The sequence below is a fragment of the Miniopterus natalensis genome, chromosome 17 (genome assembly GCF_054644295.1).
Source record: "Miniopterus natalensis isolate mMinNat1 chromosome 17, mMinNat1.hap1, whole genome shotgun sequence".
Classification (NCBI taxonomy): Eukaryota; Metazoa; Chordata; class Mammalia; order Chiroptera; family Miniopteridae; genus Miniopterus; species Miniopterus natalensis.
The window spans coordinates 25,155,532-25,177,438 of record NC_142097.1 but is presented as its reverse complement, the minus strand read 5'-3'; the positions used below and the strand labels follow the sequence as shown (position 1 = coordinate 25,177,438).

General features: G+C 47.4%; 2 protein-coding genes and 1 pseudogene across 3 annotated transcripts in view; 2 read left to right on the top strand and 1 right to left on the bottom strand.

The window, feature by feature from the left end:
* The first annotated feature begins 1,403 nt into the window (after positions 1 to 1,403).
* Positions 1,404 to 1,710, top strand: LOC107528970 (large ribosomal subunit protein eL36 pseudogene; annotated as a pseudogene).
* Positions 1,711 to 3,496: 1,786 nt separating this feature from the next.
* LOC107528969 (transcription factor CP2-like protein 1) lies at positions 3,497 to 12,327 on the top strand. Its single transcript, XM_087826498.1, has 15 exons — positions 3,497 to 3,579; positions 4,067 to 4,218; positions 4,352 to 4,425; positions 5,495 to 5,600; positions 5,695 to 5,801; positions 8,333 to 8,485; positions 8,724 to 8,834; positions 9,329 to 9,426; positions 9,616 to 9,670; positions 9,948 to 10,041; positions 10,391 to 10,481; positions 10,914 to 11,032; positions 11,505 to 11,650; positions 11,783 to 11,834; positions 12,290 to 12,327. Exons 1-15 carry the CDS (start codon positions 3,497 to 3,499, stop codon positions 12,325 to 12,327), a joined length of 1,479 nt encoding a protein of 492 aa, XP_087682624.1.
* An 8,127-nt stretch (positions 12,328 to 20,454) lies between these two features.
* Positions 20,455 to 21,907, bottom strand: part of FBXL20 (F-box and leucine rich repeat protein 20) — a 62,020-nt gene continuing 60,567 nt past the window's right edge. For both annotated transcript variants that reach the window (XM_016202285.2, XM_016202286.2), the window contains exon 15: positions 20,455 to 21,412. In XM_016202285.2, coding sequence (XP_016057771.2) covers positions 21,305 to 21,412 — 108 coding nt within the window. In that variant the 3' untranslated portion in view covers positions 20,455 to 21,304. The remainder of the gene's footprint in view (positions 21,413 to 21,907) is intronic.

The following is a 21,907-nucleotide window of genomic DNA, read 5'->3' as shown; positions in this document are numbered from 1 at the left end:
GAAGGGCAGAGACAGGACATGGAGACTATAAGCGCCAACTGGCTGGGCCGCAGGAAGGTTTAAGAAGCAGGCAGTAAGTTTGACTCATGAACAGAGGGTGCCTTTCAAAGGTGAGACTTACGGGGCAGTGGGGGGGGTTGAGAGGGACTCCCAGGAATAAAGGATTGGGGGCTTAGAGCCAAGCCCATGCGTCGTCCAACTCTAGGGATGCTGCTTAGTGCAGTGCCCTTTGGAGCTGTGCACCCCAAATCCTCAGGGGCATTTTGCTGGGACGAGGGACCGTCTTTTGGGGGTAGGGACATTTGTGTGCACAGACACACAGACCATATGGTATTGTCAGCTTCTTCTGTGTGTGCGTGCACATGTGTGCCTGTGCACAGTGTCTAAAAAATGGTGCTCTCATTTCTTCCATTTTAAAATCATTTTGCCTGGAACTCAGGACCTAGGCCTTTTGACTACCAACGTAGGGTGAGAAGAAGGTGCCCCCTGAGCCTTGGATAGGCAGGATTCCACCCACCCTATGCTGCAAGGAGGGAGGGCGGGAGAAAGGGAGGGGGGTAAGGGAGAGAGAGCGGGAGGGAGAGAGAGAGGGAGGGAGAGAGAGAGGGAGGGAGAGAGAGGCTGGTACATAGTAGGCACTCAGTAACATTTTGTTCAATGAATGAATGAATGAATGAATGAATGAATGAATGATGCTTCTCCTCTCAGCCCTCTTTCTTTGAGGGAGGGACAGACCTCACTCTTTAACTCTCCAGGTTCAAGTGTTGCCTGGGGATAGAAAGCAAAGCCAAACAAAAAGTTTTGATTAGAGGAGAAAAAGGACACTGAATTGTTATTTCTCAGCAATTTTTACAGATAAAAAGTTACTTCCTTGGCTTAAGAAATCCAGAAGTATATTATTAGGATCAGGTTATGCCATGGCCTAGAAAATGATAAGAGCATTTTAGGTGGGGAAAAATCCATTTTAAAAAATTGCAACCAAAAATTTGTCCCTGAAATTATGTGTGTGTGGAAGTTTTGGGGACAGTCTTGTCTTTACTCTCCACAACTGGGGACACTGGGGTGGTCCTTGCTGGTGTCCCCCACCACCCCCAGGGAAGCTCTTGGGAATTAAACCGTGGAAAAAGTACAGCGCCACAGAATTTCCATTAATCCTCACTGCCACACTGGGTGGGAGGGAGGCCTGGCTCCCATTCAGAAAGGTAAAGAGGGGGAGTCTGGGCCACGTCTCTGCCTTGTGGGGGCCTCACACCCCCAGGGCCTGAGACTCCTCTGAGAGTGGGGTGTCTGGGTCAGAAGTTTCCTAAGGCCTCTCTGGGCTTGAGGATGGGCTGTTCAAACCCTGATCTGTCGGCCCAGGGCGCACAGCAAAAGAGTGGGGTGGGCCTTCCCCCACGGCAGCCATGGCTCTGCGCTACCCCATGGTCGTGGCCTCAACAAAGGCCACAAGGTGACCAAAAACATGAGAGAGCTGAGGCACAGCTGCTGCTGCCTTGGGCACCTCACCAAGCACACCAAGTTTGTGCGGGATGCGATCCAGAGGTGTGTGGCTTTGCCCCTATGAGTGGCGTGCCATGGAGCTGCTCAAGGACAAGAGGACCCCAAAATTCATCAAGAAAAGGGTGGGGACACACATTCGCACCAAGAAGAAGAGAGGGGCTAAGTAATGTCCTTGTAGCCATGAGGAAGGCAGCAGCCAAGAAGGACTGAGTGAGCCTCATCCCAGGTGTAACAAAACCTGTTCAGAAACAAACAAACAAACAAACAAACAAACAAACAAACAAACAAACAAACAAAAGAGTGACCAGGTTCCACTGCCTGGAGCCCAGCTGCTCTCCTTGGAGAGCGCCCATGGAAAACCAGGAACAGGCCCAGCAAAATCTGGGTGGGGGCAGAGTGCAGAGGGGTGGAAGGAAGCAACAGCAGCCAGTAGAGGAGACATGGACTGGGGGGAAGGGGGGATACAAGCAGCTTTGGAGGTGGAGGGTGGGTGAGAGGGCAGGGGATTGGGTGCTGGAGTTGGAGTCCCGCTCCCAAGACCCGCTCTTGGGGATGTCCTCAAAGGGGGCCCACACCAGCCTCCACCTTTTCTACCTCCATCTGCAGGCTCACCTCCTCTGCCCTACACCCTGCTCCTCCCAGACCTGGGCCTAGGTGGCCAGGACCCCTCCCACTCTGCTCCCCTTCCTGGGATTTTGCTCTGTGCAATCTTGGAGGGCTCCATGGGGCCTCCTTGCCTTGATTCCACCTTTGGGCAATGCGTGGGCTCTCCAAGTCTTTGGGACCTCATCTTGGGATCTTGGGTACTTGGGTTTCTTTGGCCCCCCTGGCAGGCATGCTCCCATTCCCTTCTCCCTGCTTCCACTCTGTCTGGCTTTATGGCTGGAGAAAGCAGGTACAGCACCAAGAGCCAGGTATCTGGAGGCACCCTGCCGGCTATGGGAGGGGCACTTTGGTCTTCCCTCTCCCCAAGGCAGGCCCCTCGGAGTCACAAAGCCTGGAAAGCTAGGGTCACGTGAGCTCAGGCTAGGTTTTTAGAGCCCTGTCTCCCTGCTCTCTGCAAGGCCCTGGTTTGTTTATACTAAACAGTAGTTGAGGGGGGGGGGGGAGGAGGGGGCTGGGGTTATCTGTGTACAGTGACAACAGGAGCTGAGCAAGGGGAAGAAAGCCCTCCCCCAGGCAGACCGTATTTGTCCATAAACACAGTCCACCCCATACCCCAGGGCAGGGGAGGGGCAAAAAAACCTACCGGATTCGAATTCCTCTCCTTCTACTGCCCTGGGAGGGGTCACCCCCAGGCACGTCCCCCTCCTCCCCACAGGCAGGTTCTCCCTCCCAGCACCGCCCCCTGAGTTGTTTCCACAGCAAGCTAGACTATGTTCTGTAAACTCCAGTCCCCTAGCCAGGCAGCCCCAGCAAAAGGACAGGTGTCCTGCCATCACTGCGCTGCATGTTGGGGTCCAGGGAGAGGAGGGTGGGAGGCCAGCGGGGAGCAAAGACCCTTTGTAGGTGCGTGTGATGCTGCAGGTCTGCTTGTCCTGCCCCGGGGAGGGGTCAGGTTCCTCCCGTGGGGTCACGTGAGGGGTCTGAGCCTGAGGGTCTCCAGGATGTCACATGGCTCATGGATCTGTGGCCAGTCTTGAAGTCTAAGGGTGCCCCTCATTGTCCCCGGGCCTCTTGGGGAATGGTGGGGAGTGGGTGTCCGTCCATCCCCGTGACTTTGTTTTGCTGTGTCACATCTCCCCTTCAAGTTAATGATTGGTAGGGAGCCCTGGGGACGCCATTTCTTGATTTCCCCCAGCTGGGGCGCCTAATAGGTCCAGAATGTCTTAGAGCCCTGGGTGCTCAGCCAATCAGAGGCCCCGGGCCTCACCCCACCCTTTAGTGGGTTTGTTTCTGTATATAGAGGCTGAGGCCCTAGGTGGACGCCCAGTTGGTCCAGCCCAACCCAGTGCTGAGCTTTCTGTCACACACCTGGCCCTGCTTCCTTTCCAAGATGCTATTTTGGCACAACCAGCTGGAGCACCTGTGGCCCGGTCCCGGGGAACTGTACCCCGGGCCTCCAAGCAGCTTGCTCAGGTAAGAGCCAGATCTTCTTCCCCAGCCCCCAAGGAAGACCTTGGTCTGTGCTGTGGTGGACATGGGAGGGCCACCAGTTTCCAGTGGAGGGGGACTGGCTTCCCGCTCTTGGCTTCCTTTGAGGGTGAGGATGTGGTCTGTAGTGTAGTAGGTCTCGGGACCTCTCAAAACACCCTGACCACCGCCTATTCAGGACACTTTGGTTGGGCATTGACTTGGTATCAGGCAAGCCCTGAGGTTGCAAACAAGTAACTGATGCCAGATGTTTGTAGATGTTTGGTAGTATCTAGGATTTGCATCTTCATGGAGGCCTCCCAGAGGCCAGAGGAGTTAAATGGGGGCCTCTCTGGCCTTGGCTGCTGTTGGGGTTCCTGCTACAGGAAACTGGAGGCTCCCTGGAGATAGGGCCTGGCAGGGAGAGTCAAAGCCCCATAGGGGATGGAGTGGACAGGGTGTAAAGCTGGCAGTGCCCTCCTCTTCCTGGCAGGGAGTCCCTGCCTTTGCCCTACCTGAAGCAGGAGGAGCTGCCCAACATCCCCAGCATGGAGCCTCCCTGCCCCGCATTCCAGTACGTGCTCTGCGCAGCCACCTCACCAGCCGTGAAGCAGCAGGAGGAGGCCCTCACCTACCTGAACCAGGGTACGACGGGCCTGGGAAGGAAAGGGGTTAGTGGGGCCGCAAGCTCTGGAGGCTGTGCCAGGGTGGGCAGGGGAGGCAGGCACCATCTCTGCCCCTCAGAATGGGGCTCACACATCCCCTTAATCTCTCCCAGGCCAGTCCTATGAGGTACAGATGCTCTGCAACTCCAAGCTGGGTGATGCCACCCAGTGGCCCCGGCTCCTGAAGGTGGGTGCATCCCCTCCCAGATCTGGCAGAGGCTGGGTATGACTGTCCCTCTTGGCAGGAAGCCAATGTCATCACTGTGATGTCATTGTCATGTAGAACCCTCTCTGGTCCACCTTTTAATTTGACCTTCACAGTGGTGGGCAGGAATTGTGGAGGCAACAGGCACAGAGAGGTTAAGTATTTCTCAGGGAATGTTGCAGGTTCGATTCCCGGTCAGGGCACATATCTAGGCTGTGGGTTCCACCCCTGTCCCCAGGTGTGTAAGGGAGGCCACCCATCAATGTTTCTCTCTCATTGATGTTTCTCCCCACCCCCACCATTACTCTCTCTCTAAAATAAAAAAAATTTTTAAAAAAAGAAGGGAACATATCCTTGGGTGAAGATTTAAAAAAAGGTATTCATTTATTTCCCATTAATTGCCAGAAAGTGTTCTCTGAGCTAGGGATTCAGCAGTAAGAGACAGATTGTAGTTCTTTTCCTCAGGGGGCTTGCATTCTACTGAGACAAACATGTAATTACATAAATTATATGCAATTACAAGTTGATTTACAAACTGCAAAGTGATAAGTGCTGCAGAGAGACTGCTAGCACCTCCCTTTTTAAAGCATGCCTGCGCCTTTCCCTTCCCCTCCTCTTCCCTCAGGCTCCTTACCTCCACCTTTCTTTCTCCTGAGCTCCAAGGGCCCTTCTTTTGCCTCTGTAACTGGTTTCCTGAGCCCACACGACCCAGCTGGCTCGCTTCTTTCTACCTCTGTGACTTTCTAAATAAACTCTTGCTTATAATTTTTTTAAAAAAGAGAGACTGGTAGAGTGACTAAGAGGGAGAAGGAATTAACTCCCCTATTTTACAGACGAGGGAACAGGCTCAGGTCTCTAAGGTCCTTCCTCAGTTGCACAGCGTGTGAGTGGCAGGTGGGCATCTGGACACAGGCCTAGTGATTCTAAGTCCTATGCTCCCTGGGAAGGTGGGGGAGAGGGTGGGATGGTTGGCCTACTCCAGATGTGGGAACTGGCTCCCAAATGCCCAGGAACCCTCTGAGGTATTCGCCGCACCCTCCTGTGCCCGCAGAGTGTGGTGCGTGTGGTGTTTCATGACCGGCGCCTGCAGTACACGGAGCAGCAGCAGCTGGATGGGTGGAGATGGAGCCGGCCTGGGGACCGCATCCTGGACATCGGTGAATGGGGAGGGACCAGGGACCCTTTAGGGCCACTGTCTGTCTTGAAAGCCCTTATGGATGGGGAGGGCTGAGCCTTGCTCCCTGCTTGCAGATGTGCCATTGTCTGTGGGGGTGATAGAACCCCAGGTGCTCCCCTCACAGCTTAACACAGTGGAGTTTCATTGGGACCCGACCAAAAGGACCTCCCTCTTCCTCCAGGTGAGTTTGAAACTGGGAAAGGAAGGTAAGTTTAGTTGGGGGTAAGAGGACAGTAAAAGGAAATCACTTCCAGAAAACATCTTGAGGAAAAAATATGGATAAAGGTTTATGGAATCTCACCAGAGGGCAAGACTTGTTAAACATTAAAGCAATGGAAGAAACTACAAACACAGGAGTTAGCTTCATGGAAAGTCATGGTCTGCAATACCCAGGCAAAGTTAAAAGGAGACGCCAAATGGGAAAAATATTTGCTGATGTGTTATGTCCTTAATGTATAAAAAGTTCTCATTTATCAATAAAAAAAAATAGATGAACAGGCAGAGGATGTAAGCAGACAATCGATTGATTGAGTTCAGAGAGAGGAAGGGAGAGGGAAAGAGAGATAGAAACATCAATGATGAGAGGGAGTCATTGATTGGCTGCCTCCTGCACCCCCCTACTGGGGATCGAGCCCACAACCCGGGCATATGCCCTGACTGGGAATTGAGCCCTGACCTGGTTCATGGGTCAGTGCTCAACCACTGAGCCACGCTGGCCAGGCTATAAGTAGACAATTTTTATAGGGATACTAAATGTGGACAAGCCAACCTCATAAAATGCTAATTAAAATTTTATATATATCATGGGGAAGTAAAGTACAGCATAGGGAATATAATCAATAATATTATAACAACTATGTTATAGTTGGTGCCAGGTGGGTACTTAAATTATTGTAAATTATATAATTAACCACTATACTGTACACCCCAAACCAATATAAAATAGTATTGAATGTTAACTGTAATTGAAAAACAAAATTAAAAAAATGTTTCATATATATATATATATAATGTCAAAGACTCAAAAAAACTATTATTGGTAAAGTTGGGGAACAGACACTCTCATACCTGAAAATGCAGACTGGTGCATTTATTATGTAAAGATGGTAACACTTGAGCAAAATTTATTAAATTTAATGTCCATACTTTTTACCCAGTAGTTCCACTTCAAGAAATTTATCCTATAAAAGACTGTAAATAATAAAAATGCCCATGGGAAGGGGATTGACTTTAAATAAGTTTCAGTACAGGCTTGCAATGGAAATTGTGTAGCCATCGAAGTGAGGTCTCAGAAATACTTCATGACAAGAAAAACTGCTTTCCTTTAAGTAAAGAATAGGCAGAATACAAACTTGTATTTTAAGTTTAATTTCTATTTTGTAAGAAAATGTGTGTGTGTATATACAAGGTTCCCCCCCTACCCCCCTTTTTCTTGCCCAGAGAAAAAATAGGAAGAGACAATACTTGAATGTCAACAGTGTATCTCTGAGAGGTGCAGTAATGGAAGATGCCTGTATTCTGTATTTTTTCAGTGTTCCCCACATTTTGTAAGTTGAATAGATTTCCCTTTATAATCAAACAATATAACCCAAAGTCACCGGTAAGTCCCTTTTTGGAGCGCCCACCATGGTCTAAGCACCTGGACTAGGAGTCAGGCAGATGTGGCTCAGTTTCAGTTCCATCACTCCCTAGCAAGCGCCTTGCCCAGGTCACATAATCTCTGGGAGCCTTAGTTTCCCCACCTGCAAAGTTAGACCCTAAAACTGTTCTTCACAGGACTGTGGGAGGGCTACAGTGGGCAGTGGGTGTGAACAGCGGGCAAGACCCCAGTCGCCCTTGGAATCCTGGTTCCAATAGGAAAGCAAAGGCTGCAGGCCATGCGAGGGGTGCAGATCAGGGGAACTTCCTGGAGTAAACGGCTAGATTTAGCAAAAACAAAAACAAAACAAGGACACTCAGTTAAATTTGAATTAAAAATTTTTTTTAATCTTCACCCGAGGATATATTGATTTTAGACAGAAAGGGAGCAAGAGTGAGAGAGGGATGTGAAAGAGAAACATGGGTTGTCTCCTGTACATGCCCAGAACGGGGATGGAACCCGAAACCTAGTAATGTGCCCTGACTGGGACTCGAACCCCCAGCCTTTGGGTGTATGGGACAATGCTCCAACTGACTAACCCACCCAGCCAGGGCTAAATTTGAATTTTAGATAAAGACTTTTTTTAGAATAAGTATATCTTATGCAACACTGGCACATACCTATACTAAAATATTATTTGTTGTTTACCTGAAATGCAAATGTAACTGGGCATCCTCTATTTTACCTGGCACCCCGCCCTGGAATGGGATGTCTTGGCTCAGACGGGAGCAGCGAGAACTTTCCAGGTCTCCACCTGGACTCTAGGGAGGACTCTGCGGGTCTGCTGCGGCCTAGGCTGCAGGTTCCGGAGGGGTTAGCGTGCAGCTCAGCACTAAGGCTTGACTTGATGATTTAAGATGCTCGAAAGCCAGGGTCAGGAACTTCGCTTCTCATCCCACAACCACTTGGGGAGCCACTGAAGGATTCTGAACAAGGGAAAGAACCTGATCCAGTTACACCTTAAGAACAGGCGTTGCTGACGGTGACAAGCAGGCAACAGGTTTTAGTGGAATCCCCCTAGAACGCAGGTTCTGGAGTCACACTGCCTCCCCTTTGCTGCTGCTCCATCTCAGGTTCACTGCATCAGCACCGAGTTCACTCCTCGGAAAAAAGGCGGAGAGAAAGGCGTTCCCTTCCGCCTCCAGATTGACACGTTCAAGCCCAGCGACAAGGAGCTTCCACCCGAACACCTGCATTCAGCTGGCTGCCTCATCAAGGTATTCAAGGTACAGGCAGCCCCGGTCCCCCTTCCGCTCCCGCTCAGGGCTTGTCGCCCTGCTGCGCCGGCTGTGTGGATTCCGGCCCTGCTGCGCAGTGCACCTCAGTCTGCAGCCCCGTCCCGTCTCTGGAACTCTTTCCTTCTCTGTGCACAGAGGAATGGGCTCTTTCTTAGAGCTCCTTCTGTAATGAAAGGTGTGCACATAAAGAGGAGGCCTCTGATATTTCCATGTCTCCCTCTTGTAGCCCAAAGGAGCTGACCGGAAACTGAAGACTGACCGGGAGAAGATTGAGAAACAGCCCCTGCATGAGCGAGACAAGTATCAGACTGCCTGCGAGAGCACGGTCTTTGTGGAGGTGTGTGTTGGGGTGGCAGGGATGGGAAAGGAGGTTTGGAGAAAAGATCCTCATTGTACACCTAGGGAAACTGGGCCTCAAGGGCTGCGGCTGCTCCAGGATGATCACAGCCCCCTAGTGATTCCACCTGCAAAGACAAATTGCACCATCTGTTGTTCAAGACTCCAGGAGCTGACACCTTCCAGGCTCCCTCTCCTGTGCCTGCTATCGCTGCCACCCCGCTTCTGCTCCCTCTGCCTGGAGCACCTCCTTTCCTGCTGCTGTTTCTGGTTAGCTCCTCCAGGAAGCCGGCCCCAACTCCCCCAGCAGAACCTGCAGGCTAGTGTGCTCTTTTTCTTTGTGTCAAAACTTAATCTGCTTGTCAGGGACTGTAGGGCAGGGACCAACTCTGGCCCAAGGCAGGTCCCTTGTCAGCTCTTAATAGACAGATGGATGTGAGGGACAGCCACCACTGCCCATGGACTGTCCATACCGATGCTGCTGTTTGCCCGCAGTGTTCACCGTGGCCAGAGCCCAGTGCAGAGCCTTACCCGCCTCTCAGCCCTCTGGCTCTGACCTCCCCCCACTCCTGCAAGCTCCTGTCCCCAGAGAGGTGAGTGGGGATGAGCACCTCCTAGCAGCCCTTTGGGGTGAGAGTGCAGAGTAAAGCCCCTCAGCCCAGGCATGGGGGGAGGGGTGGGGTTGAGAGGTGCCTTGAGGCAGGGGAGGCCTGGGAAGGGTGGGTGGGGCAGGAGACTGGCTGCCTGCTCCGCAGAGTCCTAGACTCTCTGCTCCCCCACAGGCTCTGCTGCTCACCACCATTCATCTTAGACACCTTGGGGGGCAACCCAGCTGAAGTGAGTCTTTCCTTTCCAACCCCCATCCACTATCCCAAAGCCTTCTCAGCGGCCTTCATCTCAGGCTCCAGAGTAAGGTGGCCCTGCCCCCTGGTGGACAGATGTGGTATGGCCACAGGTCACAAAACTTCCCTGATCCACGGGGCACTTCCCACAGCTGAATGAGCCTCCCTCTCAGACTTGGGGTCCCCAAGGGCAGGGGCTGTTTCTCCTCCCCCCCCTTTTCAGAGTCCATGGGTCCATGGAGTCACCTGGACCTCCCTCTTTTATGCCTCAGGATCTGAACCCTGGAGCCTCCATCCTAGAGACGCAGCAGTGGTTGCATCGGCACCGGTTCTCCAGCTACTGCAGGATACTAGCCAATTTCACTGGTGAGGCTGGGATCCTGCAGGGGCCCCTCTGTAGGGGAATGAGGGTGGGACACTCAGCAGGAAGCCTGCCTCTGTCCTGACTTTTGTGTTCCCTTCAACTAACTTTTATTTAGGACTAAGAGTTGTGCTATTATCCTATGTAATTTATACACTACCCCTCTCAAAGGCTCAGAGAGGTTAAATAATTTGCCTAAGGATTCACAGCTAGCAAGTGGCAGAGCTGGGATTTGAATCCAAGTCTGACTCTCTGGATATCCTAGGGCTATCTGTAGACTGATGTTGGACTGTGTCCCTTGCCATCCTTGATCCCAGGCCTCTTCCCCCAATCTGGCCCTGTCTGCCTCCGCAGGCACTGATCTGCTGAAGCTCACCCGGCAAGACCTTATCCAGATCTGCGGGGCTGCCGACGGGATCCGCCTTTTCAATACTCTTAAAGCCAGGTAGGTGCTGGGCACTGCCAACCGGTGTCTCCTTCCCACTGTAGTGCCACCTACCTGTTCAGCTAGCAGTCGTGTTTCATAGATGTTCAAGTTGAGAGGCACTTTAAAGGCCACTTTTCCCACTTTACAGAGGAAGAAACTTTGACCCTAAAAGGACACTGGCCTGCCTGAGGGTCACAGAGGCAGCTGGCAGGGCTGGACTAAAAAGTTAGGGTCTTTTTGTGGTCATTCCATTGGCAACACTCAATTTTGGGGGAAGAGTTAGATTTTTCTCATCTTCTCTCCCCCAGAATCCAGCATTCATTAAATGCTTAAGAAATGCTTGGTGATGTCTCTCCCTGGAGACCTGGGAGGAGACAGGCTCTCTCCCTGGGATGGGGGCTGTTAGTTCAGGTGTGAAGGGCTGATACATAGACTGTTTTCCTGGCGCAGACCCATCCGTCACCGGCTGACTTTATATGTGGCTCAGGAGGCCTCTCGGCAAGAGAACGAGGTTCCTAAGACCCCTGAATCAGGTGAGGTTCGGGCCTCTCTCCCCACAAGAACTTCAGGTGCGGCTGCATAACCTCTTCTGATCTGGGGAGAGGCTGATGCTCTGCCATTCCTGGGGCCCAGGATGTCCTCGTTAGCACTCCCCTGCTTCCACGACCAGATTAGTCCTCTTCTTCCAGGAAGTCTCCTCCACGTTCTCTCCCTAACCCCACCTAACTGATGGATCATTCTATTAGTATGTGGGATTAGAACATTATAATCTTGTTATTGTACTTGGGGTTCAGTCATTCATATGTAGATGCCCCATCTCTTTCAACTAGGCGCTCCCCTCAGCCTGCAGCCTCCCTCAAGATGAGGAACAGCAGGTGAAGACTAGGTGGATTTATAAGCCTTTTCCCTCCTTTACTCTCTCCCCTCACACCCACTGTTCCATGAGGCTGTCACCATGCCCTCTCATCTGCCTGGTATCTGGGGCTCCCTCTAGAACCCCCTCCCCACTGACCCCCTGCCCCTGTGCTGCCCACACCCCAGGCTTTTACCAGGAGATTTCTCTGGATGAACTCAGTGCTGTTGAGCTGATGGGGAAACTGGCAGAGCTCGTGGCCCTCCCAGTCAATCAGATCCACCGCCTCTTCCACCAGGGCCCTGGGGGCATCCTCATTCTCCTCAGCGACCAGGTACAGCGGGGGTGGTTCCCTACAAGGCTTCACAAAGGCCTGGATCACTCCTTTCCCTCTCCCTACCTACCTCGGATTATTCCATTTGGCTGCAAGAACTTTATTGTCTTAGTGACCCCTTCTCCTTTGCAGGTGGTTCAGAATTTTAAGGACGAATCATACTTTGTGGCTGTGGTGAAGAAAGGTAGGGGTTTTAGAGGGAGATGTCAGCTTGTGCCAAAGGGGCAGAGATTCATATAGCTAAAAGATAGCTATTTATTGCTCAGGAAAAATGTGACTAAATAAATGCATTCTCATGAGGGGGAAAAATTCCAGTTTCTCTGTTAGGGAGTTTATTACAAAGGAAGGTAAGGCCCCTCCCTCTTCTGCCCTACCCAACCTGCAACAATCATATGCAGCAGGAGGGCAGGTGCTTGCTGACTAGTCAGCTGGTAGTTCTGGTTATTTTGATGCCAGCCCTCTGTCCCTGCTGTGATACTACAGTACACAGGGAGGCTTCCTAAAAAGGTGGACTGGAGGTGCGGGCGGAAGAACACCCGGGTGTGGCAGATGCACTGCAGCCACTCAGCTTTGGGAATGTGTTGTAGTGGTGGTTGGGGGCCAGCCTCACCCCACTGGTGCTCTTTTTACTGCTTTCAGTGCAGAATCCAGATGGCTACTACCTGGTTCTGACCTAGGCCCAGGGATACCCTGCTGCAAGAGGAAACTGATGCCAGCCTGATTCTCCAGGGCCGTGTTCACCAGAAAATCCTCGTTGCTTCCCCAGGCTCACATTTCTTTTTGCTCAGCAAGTTGCTGGAACTGGGACACAGTTTCCCAAGATGAGCTAAGCTGACCAAGCCTGTGAGGCAAAAAACCTGGCAATATGGATGAGCTTTTGCCCCAACCAGTGTTGCTGAACAACCAGTGAATTAATGTTTAAAATTTTACTCGCCTTCTTTTGCAAATTAACTTTAAAAGGTATATATACTTAATGCTTGTTCAGTTTTCTTGGTGGTATGGTCCTCTTGGAGAAATGTCCTCTGCCTAAACTATAGACTAGGACAAAGGATAGAGTCTGGAACAGAGAAATGTATGAATCTGGCTGGATTAAATTTTTTCTTTCCAATTAGTTTGGGCAACTATTCATTACAGCCTCCAAAAGACCATTCAACTATCAACTCACCATGCTTATTTAAACTGCAGTTCTAGAGATCTGAGAAATACCATGGCTATTCTTGAACATTGAGGCCATGGGGTTTTATTTTTTTTAAAAATGTAGTTGAATTTATTAATCTTTTAATTTTTAGGTCTTCAGAGGTCTTTCCCTATATTAAGGTAATAAATATAAATAAACCTTTTCAAAGTTAAATTTTGCATTTCACTATTAGGTCTGTAACCCACCTGAAACTGATTTTTGGGTGTATATTTCTCCTTGTAGAAAACCAATTTTATATTAAGTGCGTTTTTAAAAAGTGATACTTCCCTGTATCTTATTCTGCTTATTTTTTCATTCCTTTCCCTCAAAATTTTATCATAAAAAATTTCAAACATACTGAAAAAGGAAAACCCATATGCATGGAGTGGAAAACAGGCCAAGGCACTCTGCTTAATTCCTTATTAATCATTTACCTCAGTTATCATTTACTGGTCATCTTTGGTGAGTCTTTAACCAGGTGGCTTCTGGCTAGGGATGGTGGGAATGGGGAAGGCTCTGAATACTGGCTGAATTGTCCTTGGATAGATGTCACTCTCTCTCTCTGGAATCAATAAAGAAACACATCTTCAGGTGAGGATTAAAAAAAAAAAAGGAATGGATGGGGAAGAGGTCTGCTTTTCCTTGAAGACCTAGAAAATGCCTCCTTCAACATTCAGGGCTGATCCAATATGGACAACTGAGTAGGCACCTGCTTGTACCCCTATAACCCTGTTGTCCTTACCCAGATGACCAATCTAGACCAGGCCTTTACCCCATGCAGGATGAGTGGATTTCAAGTGGGGCCTATGAGTCCACATGGCTCCCTGAGGGTGTTTCATTGCAGGATAGATACCTGAGATTTAAAATTAGGTTGCAGATTTGGCTCCACTGCTCATCTCCACCAAAAGGACAGGGACCCCCATTCATTAACCTTTGTGTCTCTCTCAACCTAGGAGCCTCTAGCACAGACCAGACACTGAAATATTTGCTGAAATGAATAAAACAGGTAACGTGAGCATTTACAATGTACCATTATTACCTCTTCTAATCTTCACAACTCTAAAGTACTGTTAACCCCACTTCAACAATGAAGATGAGACAGAGGGTCATTTGGGTAGAAATCAGGCAATCTAACTTGGGAGCTTGTATTTAACCATTACACTGCTCCATCTCCACTCCTTCCTAGATGAGGTAAGGGCAACGCTCTGCACAAGTAAAGGACTCAGGTTGAATTGTTACTGTCAAATTAAGATGACAATTTTTAGAAACTCTGATTTATAATAGGCCTTCCGTTTTTCTTAGAGACAAGTGGAGTTTGGGATATTACAGAAAGGCTACTAAAAAGGTATTAAATAAAGGTCACTAGTTAAATGACATTTAAAAATATAAGGATGCCAAAAAGAAGCCCCTTCACTCCGTTTCAGGAGCCTTGGCAGTTCTAGGGTTCAAGAAAGTAAAGAATCACAGCTCCAAGTCAGGCTATTTCCGCAGCAAAATGAAAAGTCTTCACAGCTTATTTCCTTTAATTACATCATAAAACAAAATTAGAACATACAGGAAACAGTAATAGTTACATAACAATTTACTTTATATATTTATATATAAAAAACATTTCTTTTTAGTCCAAAGATTTTAAAGCAAAAGGAATCCTCTACTGCCACCTTGGATTTTACTTATTTTAAATAACCCTCCCTCCCCACCCCACCCCACCCCACCCCCCAATCTCAAGCGCTGATAGTGGGTGGAAACATAGTCACTTGGATAGCAAATGGAACCTGGTGTCAAGTCACCACGTGGGGAACTGTCGGTCCCAGGGACTGGCTAAGCTTTGGGCAGTCCTGGTGGAGAAACAGTAAGCAGCAGCTCCCACACACTGAAGCACTCCAGGGTAGGCCAGAAGGCTGGGGAAGGCTTAGGCCAGATAGCAATGTTTGGGATCAGACCCTGCCAGTCAACCATCCTCTGTATTTTACCCCCTCAAAGACTGGGGTCAGAAGGGGGCCGCTGGTACAGGGATGAAAGAGCCTGATTTGAAGATAAAAATTTCTCCCACAGCACCATTTACCCATCCATCTCTGTCCCCAAGCAGAGTTTGACGGGCAGGGGTAGTCCTCACAGTTCTCTGAGCTCTGCACAGGCCGCATTTCTCAGGTCTGTGCTCTCAGGGTCACTGGAAGGTGGGCAAAGGTGAGGAGAGCAGTTGGGAAATGCCCAAGGCAGGTTACTTGGAAATGATTCCTGGGAGGGAAAATGAGGTGGCCAGAGTGGGAGGCATCTGAAGGTTGAGTCATAAAACAGGAATGGAGAAAGGCAAAATTAAGAAGTAAGCCTCAGTATGGGCAGCCACAGAGCCTCAGGGGCCAGCTCTAAGAGCTGCAGCATGGTGAGAAAAACACACAAGTAGCTTCTAATGAGCCCCATCCCACAGAGGTTGTAGAGGTTAGTGTGTAATTTGGGGGTAGGGTAAGGAGGGGAGTAAGAGAAGAAATCTCAGGCTCACCTCTTCCTGCACTTTTCAGAAATTAACAGTCATCAGAGAAGCACAGATAAATTATTCTTATGGGAAGAAGAAAACTGTTGTAAACCCAGGAAAGTAGCAGCAAAGGTTTCACTTATTACACATCGATTGTATAGCACTAGGAAAGAAAATCATTCAAGTCTTCAGGGAAAAGGGTAAATAATCAAACCATGCCAATTAGAGACTCCTTTTCAAGTTAGGGTTTTCTAAGACTTCAGGTTCTCATTCACTAGTGCCATAAAAAAAGAAAAACAAAATAGGGATAATGACTTCGGGTGCTGATGAGGGTTAGGCTAAGGTAAGAACCACATACATGTGTGAGCAGCAGTGTGGTACAGGTCTGTACTAGTAAGGAACAGTAGAAAGAGACAATGACAAGCGAAACTTAGTGGGGCAACGTTCTTCTTCCACTTTAATAAAAAAAGACATCACTTCAAAGATTTCCCTGGGTATGGCATATGTGTCTTGCCACCTCTCCCCTCCCACCTCTTCTTAGGGTGGGGATTTGCATTGCCTACCTGCTCTTGCCCTGGTGAACGCCATTGCCCAGAAGCAGCTGGGAAGCACTGGGTGTTCTTTCAGTGGTGCCAATCCCCATTGGATGACTGGTGAGGTGTGTGGAAAGCAGAAGCCCTCCTTGCCAGTAAGAAGGGCCTGGAGTTCATTAGATGGAAAGTAAATCTACTCACATGTGAAGCAGTTGTTTCTATATATTCAGGACAGATGCTTGTACCTGAAGCAAAGTACCCCAATTCCAGAACTGATTTTCTCCTTTACTTTGAATCTCCCCTACCATTTTCCCACCCCAATTCTTCAAAACAAGACACTGAAAAACAGAGAAAGTACACAGGGTCAATTGATACAGTTTTGGTTGCTCGTGGTTTTTTCGTAAGGGGCAGTGAACCACCCTGGCTAAGGAAGCACTGAGACTCAACACCTGGGAATCAAACTCTACCAAGGGCTTACTCAAAACACACAAAGCAGAGATGGAAGAAGTGCATTATGGAATTTCTCTTAACATCCCACATGTGAGCTTGCCCAACAAATTTCTTTCTGCTGAAAATTGAGTGTAACTCTCTCGGGCTGCAAATATTCAATCAGACCTGGTTGAGAAGTTTTTATTAACTTTCCTAAGGATCAAAGGCTTAAGGAATGTACAACTGATGTTCCTAAGAATAAAAATAGACAAAATAGGTAAGACTTGCCTGAGGGGGGAACTGCAGAAGCCCTTCATGCAGAAAACTCACTTGTCTCAAATGGTAGTTTCTAGCAGGAGAAAGTCCCAAGGGAAAGGCAAGCTTAGAGAAGCACTGTGTTTGCTAGAGAACCAAGATGGTAAGTTAGAGCATCTGGATATAGCCAATACAGCCGAATGTTACTACCTGGGTTTATTATTCAGTATTGACATGGTCTTTAAGAGTTTTTTGTATATTTCAATCAAAATGTCTGATAGAAATAAAGGTGAGGAGAAGCTGAGACTCCGTGTGTCCCCTCACCCTCCAATGCGTTAGGATTTTGGTCCTAGATCATTGTTAAGGAGAGGGCTCTGCCTCAAGACCAACCAAACATCCTAAACCTCTTCTCAAACAAAATCTGGCTAATTCACATTGCTTTAGTCTGAGGTGGTTAAAGGCCCTAGAATTGGTGGGCAGCTAGAGAAGGTAATCTTTTTATAAAATATTCCAGAAGTTCGAAGAATACCACTGAAAGAGTCTGTTAGCCAGGATGCAAAACACGAATAGAAACCTAACCTTGAATCATGCACACAAGCATGGAAAAGGCAGAACAGACCAATTTCCTCTCTCACTGGTGGTGACTGTCATGAGTAGCCAGTGACTTTCAGCACAATAAATATTAAATGGCCAAGGGTCTGCAACCATGATCGGCAAGTGTCCCTCCTCTCCAAAACAACACGGTCACCTAAGAATATGCTGCCAGCTGAGGCAGGCAGGAAACTACCCTCTTCTTTCCAGTGACAGTATCGCACTTCCTAACAACTTCAAACCAAGACAGGTTCCGCTGCACACTCTGTTTAGCTGCCACGGCATTAGTGGGCTATTAGACCAGTAACAATGCATTTTACAAGGCAATTAGAATATAAGAGCTTGACTGCTGTAGCATTATAGCTATATTAAACTTCAGTTTGGAAAATCCAAAATAAAGCATCATAAAAACATTTACCAGGTTTCTCTCTAAAATGTGTGATATAAGGAATATATAAAATTTCTGATTTATATGTCTGCTAAATCAACTTAATTCATGTATGTGGAAATTTACAAAAAAACATTTAAGAAATACTTTTACATACACTAAGGAGCAGAATAGGAAAAAATCCTTTTTACATGAAGTATAATGTGATTCATATTCCAAATATTGGAAAAAAAATGAAGGCAGATCCCCTTCATTGCTCATATCCAAGTTTGATTTCTAATTCAGTAAGCAAATGTCAAAGACCACCCAGTGAAAAATGGCCTGAGCCACATGACAGTCACTGGATTCAAGACTGCCCAGGATAGTTTGCCTAGATTAGGACAAGGACCCAAAGAGGAAGCTAGACAGGATACATTTAAGAATCAGCAGCTTCATTGGGAGTGAGATGGAGGCTTTAAACAGATGACAAGGATGGGTGTAGGAAGGAAATGGGAGAGTTCAATTAAAAAAAAAAGCTGGAATTACTTTGATGGGGACAATGAAGAGGATGTGAAAGATAACTATGTAGCAAACAATGCTGGAAAATATAAGGGGAAAAGAGGCTGCTTGGAAAAAAGATGACCTGGATGTTTAATAACTTTCTCCAGAGGACACTGCAGTAATTCCTCCTGGCTATTGGCAGCTTTATGGCAGTATCTTTGAGGGTACCTTCTTCTCCCAAATACCCTCTGTTCACCCTGCATTTTTTCATTATAAAAGGCATATTGTGGAGGGGCTCTGGAGTCAGACAAATGGAACAATAAGGTTTTCCTATGGAGAGTTACACCTGTGAAACCTTACTGAATTTTCAAGTGTTCCCAATGTTGAAACAGGAAGCATTGTTTTCAGATGACCTGTCCACCTGACCAAAACTTACCATGTTCTGGGTTCTCAATGTCCTGGCACATTTCCTCAGCTGGCGTAGGTTGCAGATTGGCATAAAAAACATATTTCCTTCCGAGCTTGATGGGCCTGAAGTTTTCTTGAGAAAGGAACAAGCCTCCTGCCTGACCACATACCGCTGCACACTCCACGCTTTTATTGTCTCCTCCACTCTGTTCTTGGCCCAGACAGGCAGGGATTCCCTGGGCAAGTCCACATGGACCTGCACGTGGGAACACTCTTTGAGGAGAGAAACAGCCATTTCCAAGATGCTCATGTACTGGTGAGTAGGGTCTTTTAAACTCATATGTATTTTTTAAAGTAAAGAAGTACCTTAATAGCCTCAGCTATTGGACAATTCAAATCCACACTCACTAATCAATCAGGGTTTTACGGTCAATTTGTTCAGGCACTATAAAAAAAATTATACATTAGAGCAGATGGCCCCTAAATATTTCTTTTTAGTTTTCTTTGAATGAGTGACCTGGGGATCTGAATATTATGAACTACATCTGGAAGTGTGTGTGCACGTGTATATATTTATAAGTGGGTATGCCAGGAGAGTGAGTCTCACTTTAAAAACATATATTCCTAAAAAAAAAAAAAGTAATATTCCTTACACTGTCATTTGATAAGAGGATAAGGGGAAGGGGAAATTAAAATATATAAGTAATTTGAGTTTTTAAAAGGGAATTATTAAATAGGATTTAAAATAAATGTAACATGTTAAATCCTGGTGGGTCGTACACATTTCTAGTACCCTTCTGTGTGACTGCCTGTGAAGAAATAAATTACACTTAATTCTTATACATGCTGGTTGAACCAGCACTTGAAGCATTAAAACAAGCCTGTTAACAGCCTGGACCATGCAGATGATCCAAGATCATGGTGGGCTGCACATTACTGTTCTAAAAGACAAAAAAAAGAAAAAAGAAAAAAGCCATCCTATTAAAAAAAATAATAGTAACACAAGGTTTCTAACCTTGAGGTTTAGAAATCTACTTCTGGTACTTTAGAAACTCCTTTAACTCATCCTGCATGACTTATGTGTGTATGTGTGGGGAGGGGGAGCTTCTTTGACTTGAGTCATGGGCACTGAATACCCTACCCTGCCCTCAGCTCCGATGACCAGGCTGGACAGAGGCACTGAACCCACTTCCTCTCAATGTTTTCTTTCAGCTGCCCCAATTCCTTCACCTGGCTACACTTGTATTTCATTCATGGGAAGTTTGGAGAACAAGAGAGATATGGTTGGCCTGGCCGGTGTGGCTCAGTGGTTGAGCATCAACCTATGAACTAGGCGGTCACAGTTTGATTCCCGGTCAGGGCATATGCCCAGGTTGCAGGTTTGATCCCTTCTAGGGGGCATGTAGGATCAATGACTCTCATCACCGATGTTTTTCTCTCTCCCTCTCCCTTCCTCTCTCTGAAATCAATAAAAACTTTTTTTTTTTTTTAAAGAGGAGAATAATGGTTGACAGGTTCTGAAAAGGTTCTGGTCATTTGAGGCTCCAATATTAGATATGATACCACCAACGCTGACATACAGTTGACCAGCTGTTACAGTGTCATTCTTGTATCCCTGACAGGCTGAAATGGGGGTGGGGGAGAGACACTGATTGGCTAGACAGCACAGCTCCTCTAGCAGCATTCCTGCTAAAACAAAACAATCCCACAGACACAAATCAGAGATGGCACTGATCACACCTAGATTTCAGTAAACACACAATGTGCCTGAGTTTGTGCGGTGGGGGCTTTTAGGCTCAGTTTTGGGATTTGCCATTCCACTCTTCACTAATTATGCATTTTGCTCTCCTCATTAATTTAGTGGAGCTTGATGGGAGGAAAAATGTGCAGAGGAATATTGGGCATATCATGCGTATTATCACATATCACAAGATATAACAGAAGCCAAAAGGCAAAGTTTACTATCATCAAAATAGTTTTAGCACAATTTCTTCTCATAACTTTTCTTGCTTTTGTACTAGTTTCCCTTCAGACTGGCAAAGATTCAGGCAGGGTCCCCTAATGGTGAAATTTAGAATTAAAAAAATATTTATTGATAATGTCTCTTTTAAAAATGTTTGGTAACCCCAACTAATCATCCAAAATGCAAACTGTAAACACAACAACAGCAAAAGAGTAACAACTGAGTGTGAGTAAGCAGACTATGAACAGATGACAGACTGAGCAAGAATGCAGGAGGGAGTAACAGAGGACAACAGGTGCACAAGTGTGCTAGAGACAGTGACAATTTGAGTGAGCAAGTAATCACATTTGGACCACAGCGATTTCAATGCAACCATTTAGGAAACCTCTGGGCCAAATACTAAAACAGGAGGCGGAATGGAGGAGCCTTCTTTGTGAGCATGCTCAGCATGTTGGCATGGGAACAAGGAAGCAGAGAAGCTCTGTAGTCACCTCACAATGGATGGCTACCATTTATAGGATGCAAAGAAATTTTCTTTCTGGTCCCTGGATACAACATATATTGTTTTTTTCTATGCTTTCCTTGACCCTGGAGAACTGCAGTTGCTGTTCCAAAATCACCAAATAAACCCCTTAATAAAATAAAGAAACCATAGTAGCAGTAACACTGGGTTTGCTGGAATGCCCCCTTCCCCCTACCTTGCCTATGATTTTCTTCTGGGTACGTCCAACAGGAATGGTTAAGTTTTACCAATCCACTTGATAAAGTCAGCACGATCTTCAGTCCCTCAGTCACAGAGCTAGAGTGGGTGGGTATGTGTATGTATGTGTGGCTCTGGACGCTGCCTCACTTTGTAACCCTTGCCCAGAACACTGGGATTGCTTCCACTGGAGACTCCACGATAACTCTAGAAGTGTCATTAAATACTCAGTTCGCCAAGGTTGACCACCTCCACTGTCATAGGATGATGCAGCATCTGCAGAAGCGCTGTCTGCTGCCCCCTACTGATGGGGGTGGAGTGACAGGTGCGAAGTAGGCGTGGACTTTAATATTGGGTAAATGGGTCTGAAACAAGACAGAAACATTACTGAGAGAGAGGGCTTAAACAGAAAGAGCAATGTTGCTTTTCAGAAAAAACACTGAGGGGCTGAGTGGCCATGAAAGCAGGGCAAAGGCTGAACACCAGCAGCCAGGATGCTGAAAGGCCTGGGTTCTACTCAGTATCATTCCACGCTACTCTAAATGACTAAATCAGCTCACACAACTTTGGTACCTGCTTCCACAATAATACAACTGGGTAAAAACTTCATACCAATTTCTTAACCTGTCCCAAAAGGGAGTCCTAGTTTGATTCCCATAGCTGAAATAAACTATATTCCCATAGTTGAAATAAGCTTAAAATACAATTTTTTTCCAAGTCATTGTGGACAATGTTTCTTCTGATGCTCTGTGGCTCTCCTTTTTTGGTGTAGAAGAAATACGGCTGCAAGGATTCCCCAATGCAGTTATGCTCTCAAGTCCTCTAGGTCTGATGGGAGTGGAGGAACTAGGGCTAACTGG

What these genes read in the sequence shown, in the direction of transcription:
- LOC107528969 (XM_087826498.1), top strand. Translation starts at nt 3,497, where the DNA reads ATGCTATTTTGGCACAACCAGCTGGAGCACCTGTGGCCCGGTCCCGGG. An exon ending in CCTCCAAGCAGCTTGCTCAG is followed by an intron (nt 3,580 to 4,066) that starts GTAAGAGCCAGA and finishes TCTTCCTGGCAG; the next exon opens with GGAGTCCCTGCCTTTGCCCT. An exon ending in TCTCCCCACAAGAACTTCAG is followed by an intron (nt 11,033 to 11,504) that starts GTGCGGCTGCAT and finishes CCCACACCCCAG; the next exon opens with GCTTTTACCAGGAGATTTCT.